A 12,247-nucleotide genomic window follows, 5' to 3' on the forward strand; every position below is an offset into this window, starting at 1 on the left:
GCCTCAGCCTCCCGAGTAGCTGGGACCACAGGCGCCGGCCACCTCGCCCGGCTAATTTTTTGTATTTTTAGTAGAGACGGGGTTTCACCGTGTTAGTCAGGATGGTCTCGATCTCCTGACCTCGTGATCCGCCCGTCTCGGCCTCCCAAAGTGCTGGGATTACAGGCTTGAGCCACCGCGCCCGGCCTGGAAACCAATTTTTCTCTGTGTTTGCAATTTGTCAGAGACATGTATAGCATAATGTATAGAAATTAAAAGAAAGAAAAAGTATCATATAGCGCAATCTTAAAACACTTACATTTTAGAAATGTCCTGTTTAATACAATAGCCACTAGGCAGATGTAGCTATATAATTTAAAATTTATTAAAATAAAACAATTCAGTTTCCTAATCACCCTATCTACATTTCAAGTGCTCAGTAGTCTGTGTGGCTCGTGGCAACCACATGGGACAGTGCAGACATGGAACGTCTCCATCTGGACAGTGTTGTTTTGGAGCAACAACAAAAAAACGCTAGTAAAATAATGATTGATAGAACTCATGAGGAGTCATCAACTCAACTAGAAAAATTTCTAAAGTCGTTAAAATTATTTGAAGTATTCATGCATGTGAGTTATTTATGGTTTGTATTGTGTTAGCCTGCAAACATCCTAGAAACATGATGGGGCCTTTGGTAGAGCAGCAATAGGTGAAAAGAGTTCAGTGGCCATTTTGTGGCCTTTATGGACTGAGGTTGAACAGAAGAGATTAACCGCTGGTTCGGGAGTGAGTGCTCTGCTCCCATAGCACATTTTCCATAATTTGTTCTGGTATCCACTGTATTGTTTTTCAGTTTATCTGTCTCAACTCGACTACATTATTTGAGGGTAAAGAATCCGTTCTTACATTCATCGTTCATTCATTGTTAAATTCATTCATTGAAGAATTCAATGAAAACTTCGATCAACATTGCATTCTTGAACTTAACACTTACAGTAGGTGCCAATAAATCTTTAACGTATAAGGTTATAGAAGATTGTACCATGAAACTTCTTGGAAAAAAAAATAGTTGTTTCTTGTTGAGACTGGCCAATTTTCACTGGTCTTTCCCTCTTTTGATTATGATCTCAGTCTGGGAGTAAGGCCAGTATTCACCTTGACCTGTCCATCTTTAATGTCACTTTTGGTATGCAAACTTCACTTTCGTTGATTCTCCCAGAAATAGACGTAAGCATATAAGCATCCTCTATGAGGCTGAAGCTGTCATGAATGTGATTAGTGCCTGTAGAAGCATCACATAGATCCAAACACTATCTGTACATGGAAAATAAAGCTCCTGTGATTGATACTGAATGTGTACTTACAGAAGCAGTCTTGAGGGAGCTTTTAATTCTAGATGAGTTGGCACCAATGAGTTTTGGATACATCCCAGGCGGCCAGAACATCAAGTCAGCTAGTGTACCACTTTATATGTGTCTAAGTGCATACTCCTGTGCTGCTCTGGTGTTGGGGAGGAGAGGGCAATGGGGGATGCCGGGTGGTCAGTAATGAGAAATAAAGTATCTTGAGCCCATGAACACTGTATTTTCAGTCAGCCAAAAGCTATCATATTGGTTTAAGTCTCCTCTAGTCAAGAAGGCCATAAGAAATAGTGGCACAAAACAGTTTCGAAAACCAGGCAAATGATGGGAAGTGCAGTTTCATCATGTGGCTGTATGTGCTTTTGGAGTTTGTCAGTAGTTTTATCATTAATCCTAGAGGTGATGTGCTGCACAAGTTTAACTCTGCACATAGCAAATACTTCAACTGAGTTGAATTCAAATGGAAGGGGACATGGGATCAGTTAAAACTCTTCATAGGAGTCAAAAGCAGAAAAAAAGGAGATGATCTTTTGTTAGGATATTTGCTTTATTTTCTTCTAACCTCCCTTCCTTTTTTCTTTCCTTCCTTCCTTCTATTTTTCCTCCCTTCCTCTTTCCTCCTTTCTTCCCTCTCTTCCTGCTTTTATCCTTCATTCATTTATTCCCTCCTTTTCTTTTTCTTTTTTTGTTGCTATTTCCTCTTCAGCTTCACTTTCTTTTGGCATGAGTTTAAGATAATTACATGAATTTAAGTTTGCTCAGCACTTGATGAAAAGTTTGATAGGGAAGAGATTAATGCTATTTGAAACCGTTAGTTAAAAGTATTTTTACCGTGTTAATATCATTTGGGGGTCTTCATAGTTAACATCATTTTTAAAGTATGAGTTGACAGATGTTTCTGCCTAAATATTCCAGTGTGGTAAAATGGGCTGGTTGTATTTTTTTCCCCCTTCTGGTATTTGCCCACAGATATTAAAGTAACTCAGTTATTCTGGGTACTGGTTAATGTGAACTTTTTGGTGTTATTCAATAAGTACAAGTCAATTTATGTGTACACTAACGGGGGATAGTTTTTTTTACAAGTTTCCTTGGAAATATAGTACTTGGGTATTTGGAAATAATTTATTCATTAGTAAGAAAGAAGGATTTTCTGTTAGAATATTCATAACTATGATGAGAATACAGATATCTTCTTGCTGTTGGAGAAACATTGTACCCTCTCTTTCTGCCTTCCCCTTTAGCACTTACTGGATAAATTTTCCACTTTTTCACTGTCACTGTCTGAACTGCTTATTTCTTGAATCCTAAAGCTCTAATGTATTTACCTAAGGATGGGTCTCACTATGAGCTCTTTTCTCTGAACTGATTAACTCAGTACCTTCAGTAGGAATAAAATAAAATATTGATTTTTAAAATGACCCCTTTAAGCAGAGATCATGGTAATAACCAGAGTCTTGATTACATGCTTAAAACATACTGGCCAGATATGAGGAAGTTTCTAGATTTTCTAATGGTTTTTATTCATTTTGTTATCAGATTAAAAATTATTTCTATTATTAAATTTTTACCCACTTGCATGCTGACACATTTTCTTGAATAGGATATGTCAAGGTGGTGGTGTCTCAGCTGCCACACAGAGTTGTGCAAAATCATGATCTGCCCAAAGGAGCATAAGGAAATCCTTGAGGAGCATGTGGGATATTATTGTCATGTGTGTTTTAGTGCACAAAAATGCTGACAAGCATTTGTCTAGGTTGATAATTCTCAATCCTGGCTGCATTTTTTGAACTTACTTAGTGTTATGGACTAAATGTTTGTGTCCCCTCCAAAATTCATGTTGAAGCCCTTGCCTGCCAATGTGATCGTATTTGGGGATAGGGCCTTTGCAGGGTAATTAGGTCATGAGGGTGAAGCTGTCATGGATGGGTTTAGTGCCTGCATAAGAAGAGAAAGAGACCAGAGTCCTCTCTCTATCCACCATGTAAAGACACAGCAAGAAGGCAGCCATCTGCAATCCAGAAAGAGAGCCCTCACCATGAGTCAAATCTGCTGGCCTTTTGGTCTTAACTTCCCAGCCTCCAGATCTGTGAGAAATAAATGTCTGTTATGTTAACCACCCAGTAAATGGTATTTTGTTATAGCAGCCCAAGCTGACTATGCACCTGGGAGACTTTTAAATCATACTGATGCCTGGGTATCAGATCAAGTACTTCAAAATGTATGGGTGCTGAGCCCAGACATGGACATTTTCTTAAAACTCTCCAGGTGATTACAGAGCACAGCCTGGGACTAAAACCACAAATCTAGGCCAACTTCATGACACTACTAATTTTAGTTCATTTTTCTTAAGGTGGAGATACTGGCAGGTTTTATGCTGTCCTAAAACAAAACTAGTGCCACAAGACAAAGGTCCTGGAAAATTTCCCGTCTCTCTTCTTAAGGCAGTTTCAATTTCAGAGTAACCCTAGAAGGAGGAGTATGCTCTGTGGTGGTTGACCTCATGGTCTTTGAAAGCCAAGGAAACTTCAGGAGGCCAGGCAGTCTTGGAGTGGGTCCAAAGATTCAAGTCTATCAGCAGGTAGGAGGATAAATGAACCAACTTCTGAGATGGGGACTCCAAGTGACCTTTATCCAGACACAGGCACATAGTATCGTTCATTTCATCAATGATACATATTCTTGTTCTCCATTATTTATTTTCTTTCTCCATACATAATTTGTTAGAACTTGGCTTTTTGTTTACTGTTATGAAATGTATATTAACATTTAGCTATTGCTTTTTCATTTTAGCAATTTATGTTTTTTGTGAAATTATTAATCAAGTCTAGGCTATTTCTTTTTATTCTATTTAAAAAGCACCAATGACTCCATTTAAAAATGAACAATGAACTTTTCTAGGTGTTTCAAATAACTGCTTTAATATACTTATTAATGATGACACAAGTACAAATTAATTTAATCATTATTGAGCATCTTCCTTGGGATAAATATTCCTCCAGAGAGACTATTCTTCTCATGGCCAGCTGAACTTTTACAGGATAGAAAGATGCATACATAAGTAAGTCTCATACATGATGGAGTTTCTGGCATATGAGAGTGTGAGTTGTGTGGAGATATATTTAGTCTTAAATTCACCTCTTGGAAAGTTTCTAGTAGGAGACTGGGTTGGATATAGACCATTCAGGATAAATGGATAGAGCTTCAGGGGTCATCATGGGAGCAGAGGGCATCAGAGGCATTAAGGCTGGCATGCAGAGAAACATGGACTGAAAGTGAGAATGTAGTAATTGGAGGGAGGGAACAGTAGGGAGAGGAGTATAACAGTAAAAGGTCTCAAATGGTAGGTAGGATTTACAGTGGCCAATTGAAGAGTTCTGAGTTTGAAATCTATTCATTATACAATGGGAAATTAAAGGGTTTTGAGCAGTGAAATGAATGGAATAGATCTCTTTATTTTAGGGAGATAACTCAGGTATCAGAGCATAGAGTGGATTGAAGCTGAGGGAGACAGGAAATCAGGAAGCTTGGTTAAAAGCCTTTTACGGCCAGGCGGGGTGGCTCACGCCTGTAATCCCAGCACTTTGGGAGGCCAAGGCAGCGGGTCACGAGGTCTTGAGATCGAGATCATCCTGGCTAACACGGTGAAACCCCGTCTCTAATAAAAATACAAAAAAATTAGCTGAGCGTGGTGGCGGGCGCCTGTAGTCCCAGCTCTGGGGAGGTTGAGGCAGGAGAATGGCGTGAACCCAGGAGGCAGAGCTTGCAGTGAGCCAAGACTGCACCACTGCACTCCAGCCTGGGTGACAGAGCAAGACTCTGTCACACACACACAAAAAAAAGCCTCTTACACGGTGGCAGTCACAGTGGAAATTTATGGGTCATTTGGGGTATAATAATAACATTCTCTTTATAGAATTCTTTAATGTTTAACAAGCACTTTCAGATACATTATCTCACTTGATATGAATGTAATTGGTATAATTGGTAGGACATTGTGCCACTCTCTGGAGTGAGTCACTGGTGATCCTTAAGGGAGTGTCTTCTCTGGGAAGGTGAAGATGTAGCATGGAACACATAGAATCAGAGAAATATCCAGGAAGGAAACAAGAAGGCAGCAAATACATATAATTCTCCAGAAGTTGATGACTTGGAGGGAAGAAAGAAGAGAGAGAAATAGAGGATGGTTGCTCGAAAACTGCTTGTCTATTGAATGGTGGAACTCTAAATTTGTTAGGACAAGACAGGAATTGACTCTAGACATTTTCTCTAAACGGATTAACTCAGTGCCTTGAGTAGCAATAAGAGATAGTGCTGCTTAAAATAATTATTTTTTTTTAGAGATTAGAGTCACAACTTAACTAAAACAAGCAAAGATTTTTTAAAGGATGGATTTGAGCATATTTATAATTTTAGGTTAATCTTATCAAGTGCCAATATCAAAACTACTTACTTCATTCACCTTTCAAACCCTTGTATTTGTCCTTTTTACAGTGAACACATGTACTGTTGTGACATTCCAGCCAGCACTCTGCCAGTACACAGGCTTTCTTAACCACAAGTTCAGATTACTTGAAGGCCGTCATATTTATGTCCATAAACTAGCATCTTTGTAAATTGCTTACAACTTGTATTTTATATAAAAATAGTATAATGGAAAATAATGCATAGAATAGACTTCTCAGAATTTGTTTAAAAATTGACTTTAGCAATTTTTTGTTGTTGTTTTTGAGACGGAGTTTCACTCTTGTTGCCCAGGCTGGAGTGCAATGGTGCAATCTCGGCTCACTGCAACCTCCGCCTCCCGGGTTCAAGTGATTCTCCTGCCTCAGCCTCCCAAGTATTTGGGATTACAGGCATACACCACCATGCCCAGCTAATTTTGTATTTTTAATAGAGATGGAGTTTCTCCATATTGATCAGGGTGGCCTCTAACTCCCAACCTCAGGTGATCCGCCCTCCTTGGCCTGCCAAAGTGCTGGATTACAGGCTTGAACCACTGCGCCTGGCCAGTCTTTTCTTTAATTCATGAAAAATACAATAGAATTGTTTACTCTATGTCTCTTATGATACATTAAGATACATGAATTGGTAAATTAATCAGTCATTAAGTTTAGGAAAGAGAGAAGGTGGCAGCTTTCAATACTGAAATATAAGCATATTTTTTTCCTTATGTAATGAGAAAACATAGACATATGTGTACAAGTTGAATGCCAAACTTGTCTATTTTAAAAGTATGACTGAATCGATTTTCAATAGAAATGTTTGCTTACTGTAAAGTTTCCTTTGGTGGCTTTCAGGTGGGGAAATGACATGTAATGGTTTATATATATAAATACATTTATATAAATATGTTATATGGAAACATAGATGTATATGTGCATATATGCATCTATATGCACACCTAAATAAGGACATATAAAAATGCATATACGTAAATATATATATATACACAAATGCATGTGTATATTTCATGTATATGCATTTTTTTCCTGCTGCTAAAAACTGATACTGCTTTATTTTAAATGTTAAAAGATTATATCCTTTGGAAACATTATTATGTTTAATTGTAGCATATATCCTGGATATTTTGAGCCTGACATTTTCCTGCCTCCAACGTAAAGAAATGACAGAAAGAATGCTGCTGCTTCCTGTGACCTGAATACACTGTCGGCCCTCTCCAAAGGAGTTGGGTCCAGTTAGAGCAGTGGAACTCAGTTCAGCACATGTTTGTTGAATGTTTGCTGTGTGCTCCACACTGTCCTTGGTCTTTCTAAATAAATTGTTTTTGTCTTTGCAGAGTTAATCTGGTTACAGATATGAATCGTACCCTAGTGGGAGCATACCAGAAAAGAAAATAATAATGTAAATGCTAGACTATTTGGATGAGATTTTAAGTCAGTGAAAGTCAGAAAAAGGAAAGACAAAATAAAGACATGAATTCATTTTTTAAAAAGTCTCTGAGCATATGAGCAGCACTTCTTCCTTTTGAACATGGATGGACCATTTGCAGTTGCATTCAGTATTACGAGCCTCCTTTGTGCCCCTCCCTGTCATTTTTGCTGCATTCAAGAAACGTAAAAATAACCCTGTATTACTCATTTTAGATTATTTACTTAAGGAGAAGCTTGAATATGAATGTTTGTTGGTTTTTGTCTCTACTCTAAAATGCACTTAGGGTTCCTCAGCATTCCACTTTATCGCGTTCAAAATAATTGGGTAAGTAGGAAAAGATATAAGCAAAATGTGTATGTTAAAACACTCGTCTTGTATGTTCTGTTCAACACCTACCACTAGAAAAATGTCACATAATTTCCACAGTTAAGTCTATCCCAACTTGAGCCTTAATTTTTGGTGGTGGCAGCTGCTATTTTGCAACAAAGGTAGACTCTTGGTGCCAAAATTTCCAAGAATGATTTAGGATACATATGATTCTTGGTCACTCTGGAGAATTTTGAATGAAAATGCAATGCTGTCTGAAAAATGGATCCCTGTGAAAGAAGCACAAAGAGTGAAATCACATTTAATTAGCCAAGAGTGGCTAGTGTATGTTGCCATTAAATCCGTTAAATTACAGCACATCTGGGCACCATCCATCCCACAAGAAAGTAACCAATGATGCTTCTGTCTTATCTGTGAGTCCAACTTATTTTCTCCTAACTTCTCATTACTTTTTAACTATTCAGCATTCTTGGCATAAGAAATCAAGAAAACACAAGATGCTTCCATGTTTCTCAATAAAATATTCAAAATGTTATACCAACCCCTCCCCACCCCCAAAATGGCAAAATGCCCATAAGAAAGTATTTCACTTCCCTATTTGGAAGGAGCTTTTCAAGACATCCTCTTTTACTTCACATTTTAAAATTAGAATTCTATAGCATCTGTCAATTTGGAGGGGGAAAAACACTTACAATCTTTACAAACATGACAAGAGACTAAGTTGTATTAGACTTGATGGCATTCAGGCAAGCAAAGATCAAATATTCAGCCAAATAGTCTCTCTACTAATGATAATGGCATATAAACCCTTTTATGGTAACACGGGTTGGGTCTTCTACTGGCAGAGAAAGGGTATCTTTATGCAGTGAGTTCTCACTCTTAAATACATGAGGAGTGCTGGGTTTTAAAATGTGAGGCTTTGAGACTGTAGTACACAGTTTGCTGGAGATGCGTTTGGGTGATTGAGCTACTGGGGAAAACACACTGAAAATAGGTCATCAAGAAAAGATTGATATAGACTTTTTTGTGTGAAAGTAATTATGCTTGATTATTGCAGTCTGTTACAATCAAATATGCCAGACTATGCAGTTTCAATGAGAAAATACTAATATGTGCATATATAATCCTACTTAGGATTGTAGACTGAAGTTTAAGTTCCTACTGATTAATCCCCACTGGGTCTTTATCTGATATTCAGTAATAAAGAATGAAAAGTTTCTTGCAAATTGTATATGTTCTTGTTCATTCACTTAAAAGTCCCAAATACATATGTTAGTTCATCAAAAACACAGCTGAAACATTCCACTCTATTAAATGTAACACTCGCGTGCGTGTGTGCACACACACACGCAGCCATAAAAATAGTAACAAACCCATCTACTATCAAAGTAGGAAATCTTCACCAGCCTACTTTCTTGCCTAGATGTATACTGTTCAATAAACACTTTATAGTTATTACTTATTTGACATAAATTATTGCCTAAGTCCACTGTTAAGAGACTTTTTGCAGGTTTATAGCAATGACTGTTGAAATGATTTAAGGAACTGGATTCTTAGGACTTTCCTTTTACATAATGTGTTTCTGTAATTCTCAGAAAGCAATTCTACAATTGCCTTTAATAACAAAACACAATACAGGTATGCCAGGGTCCCCATCCATGGAAAACTTTGAGAAAATAAGGAACACAATTTTGTGTTTTTTCTACTCATCAGGGGAAAGGACCTATAGGTTCTTTTGAGTTTTGATGTCATATGATACTCTTACCAGGGCATGCAAAGTGCTTCAAAACCTGAACTCAGGCTACCTGTCCAGCTTTAGTTGAATCTCCACATGTGTGCTCCTTTCCTTTGGCTCAGTCTTTCCTCTTCTTGTGGTGGATTTTGGCCTCATGCATTCCTGTTGTCTTTTACTTCGTCTGTGAAACTTTCTCTAACACATCATTGTCCCCTTCCACAGGAAGGGAAACATCATCTCATCCATGATGGCACAGCACTCACATCGCGTGTCCGTTGTTTCCATGACTGTATCTTCAAGGAGTCTGGTCTCCTCATGGGATATAGCCACTGGGCTCTAAAGACTTATTGCTCGTATAGTAGGTGCTCAGTAAATATTTGTGGCATAAGTGAGTAGGTGAAATTACTTCAATTGCAATGACTTGAAAAATAAAAAATACAATAATTTCTGCCCAGTCAAATGTTAAATGCTGCTACCACCTCAACTAATTCTGTACCCCCATTTGGCAGAGTAAGCAACTCAAGATCACATTTTCAGCATTTGGAATTAGAATTCAGTTCACCCTCAAATTCACTCAATCCCTCTTTTTTTTTTTTTTTTTTTTAATAAAAGGTAAACAGAAAGTAGGTCAATCAAATCACATTCTCGTTTTAACAGGTCCAAGAGTCTATATAGATTTTGAACTGAACTGGCACACAATCATGGACAACTTCCTAAGGGCTTTTACTCATGGCATTCAGAGTTTTGAGAAAGAAAATTAAGTGATTGGAATAGAGTACAATAGTGAATGCAGAAGAAGGGAAGAAAGATGACTGTGGCCAGAAACACGAGAGAAAGAGAACTATAAGTTTCTTTATTCTAAGTAGTGGTGGGAGAATCTACTTTTTGGCCTGCACAGCGGATGCACCATTACTATGGGTAAGTTTTCCCTATGTTTCCTGTCAAGCCGGGGTTTTAAAGAAACAAAAAGATACCGGATCCCTCTCGCTAACACCTCTTCATCCCTCCAACACCCCAGCCAGTGCCAGCCAAGAGCATTTCTCTCAGTTCCTTTTATCCCTTTCTACCAAGAACAAGATCTGAGATATGTGAGATCCTGTTTGATTCAAGCTTGGAGAAAGCACTGTGTATTTTACAGCCACTGGTTACCTGTTGCTGTCAATAGCTGTATTGTCAGCATTTTATCATGGATCGAATGCTTTAAAATTTTTGAGCAGCATAAAAGATTTGTAGAGGAAAAGCTATTTTCCTTAGAAACAAGAGACAGTATTTGTTGATGCTTCAAAGTCTTAAAAAATGTAGGAATATTAGAGTTATGCCTTGCCCTGCTTGGTGGGTTTTGAGTGACATTCTGAGACCATATATTTTGTGTCAAGAATCAGTTTCCCTTCTTTGGGCTGCTGACATTGTTTAAAGTATAGGTGAAGAGTCCCCAGTAAGACATGTGAAACAGTAAGGGGCTGTGAAAAAAATAGATTGCTAAAAAAAAAAAAGTCTATCAAGATGGGGCAAATGTTTAGGGGAATACTATCGAAGGTAGTGTTATGTTCAATAAAAGATGGCTGAAATAGTTATGAGACTAATAGACAAATGGAAATGATTTACACAAACTTCTGTAACTGCCCAGTTCTCTGAAAAACAATAGGAAAATCCAATTCAAAAAACACTCATCCCTATCAGAATTAGAATTAGATGGATCCGCCAAAATATGTAATCGCTTACACTGAAAGAATAGCCATTACTTTTAACTTAGGGTGAATCTGACTACTATTGAATAATAGGCGATTTAAGAAATTATTTTGAAATGTTTGTTTCAATATGCCAGGACAAATTGTAATCGTTATAATTTAAGAAATATGTAATTAAGAGAAAACAGCACATCTGAGGGAAGTAATTACAGTGCTCAGATGTTAATTAAGAGACACTAAAAAACAGACTACTTATTGAAATAGTGAAGTTTGATAGAATATTAGCTATGTTATGAAAAGTTTAAAAGCTATTATTGTATTACATATTGGCTAAAAGTGACACTATTTGATCTAATGAAGAATTGGCAAATAGCAATAAGCAGTGATTAAGGCTCCTGTGGAACTTAATTTGGATAAATCAGGTTTTAAAACACAATTATATAGGGAACAAATTAAATGATTGAAGTTTTAAAATTATGAGCACAGAAAGGAATTAGATAGGTTTAAAATTAACTTTTAAGAATGAACACTTTCATCCCACTTTCAAAAGTCTTTATTTTTTACAAAAAGTTTTTAAAATGAGGCCTGAGTCAAACATTTCAGTATGAGAAGTCTTGCACAAAATGTAGCCATTGTAGTTACGGTCCTTTGGAAGCAGTATTAGTCATAAAACTATGTTTAGTCTATGTATTAGGATAAATTTACTTTGGCTTCTGAAGTTTTTGATAAGGAATGATCTTCTGTGCAAAAGCAGAAAGGGCTGTAAAATACAAGAGAATGTAGACAAAGGTACCGTTAATTACTGTAGAAGGACTTCCTGCCATCCTGAAGCAAGGTTTTGTGTGAATGTTTACAGCTGACTGTCACATCTTCAGTTATAAAATTCAATTTTTGTGCGTTATATCCATTCATAATTGAAGCATTGGTGTTTTATTTCAAATTACTAGCTTAGCATATGATAATCAGCAAATGTGGTTAAAATAATGGGTGGTTCCTAACATGCTGTTATTCCTACCATTAGAGAAAAATAAAACAAAAACCAAAAACTCCTCTCTTGACTTCTACCGCCTTTCTCCCCTTGCATTGCCTGCTAAACTTTTGGGAAGAGTTTTCTATAGTCATTATCTATTTTGTCTCCTGTCCTTTGCTCCTGAACTCACTTTAAACAGGGTTCTGCTTTTTTTGGGTTCTGCCAAAAAAAAAAAAAAACAACAAAATCCCTTATCAGTCTCACCAGTGTCTCTGACGTTAGTATATCCAATAGT

General features: G+C 37.2%; 1 protein-coding gene across 1 annotated transcript in view; it reads left to right on the top strand.

Moving 5' to 3' along the window:
• LOC113224820 (receptor-type tyrosine-protein phosphatase zeta-like) overlaps positions 1 to 12,247 on the top strand; it is a 193,107-nt gene that overhangs the window by 4,665 nt on the left and 176,195 nt on the right. Inside the window, exon 2 of the mRNA XM_026454314.1 lies at positions 9,517 to 9,652. Within this exon, the coding sequence (XP_026310099.1) occupies positions 9,517 to 9,652 (136 nt within the window). The remainder of the gene's footprint in view (positions 1 to 9,516; positions 9,653 to 12,247) is intronic.

Source organism: Piliocolobus tephrosceles, unplaced genomic scaffold (genome assembly GCF_002776525.5).
Source record: "Piliocolobus tephrosceles isolate RC106 unplaced genomic scaffold, ASM277652v3 unscaffolded_40, whole genome shotgun sequence".
In the NCBI taxonomy this organism is placed as follows: domain Eukaryota; kingdom Metazoa; phylum Chordata; class Mammalia; order Primates; family Cercopithecidae; genus Piliocolobus; species Piliocolobus tephrosceles.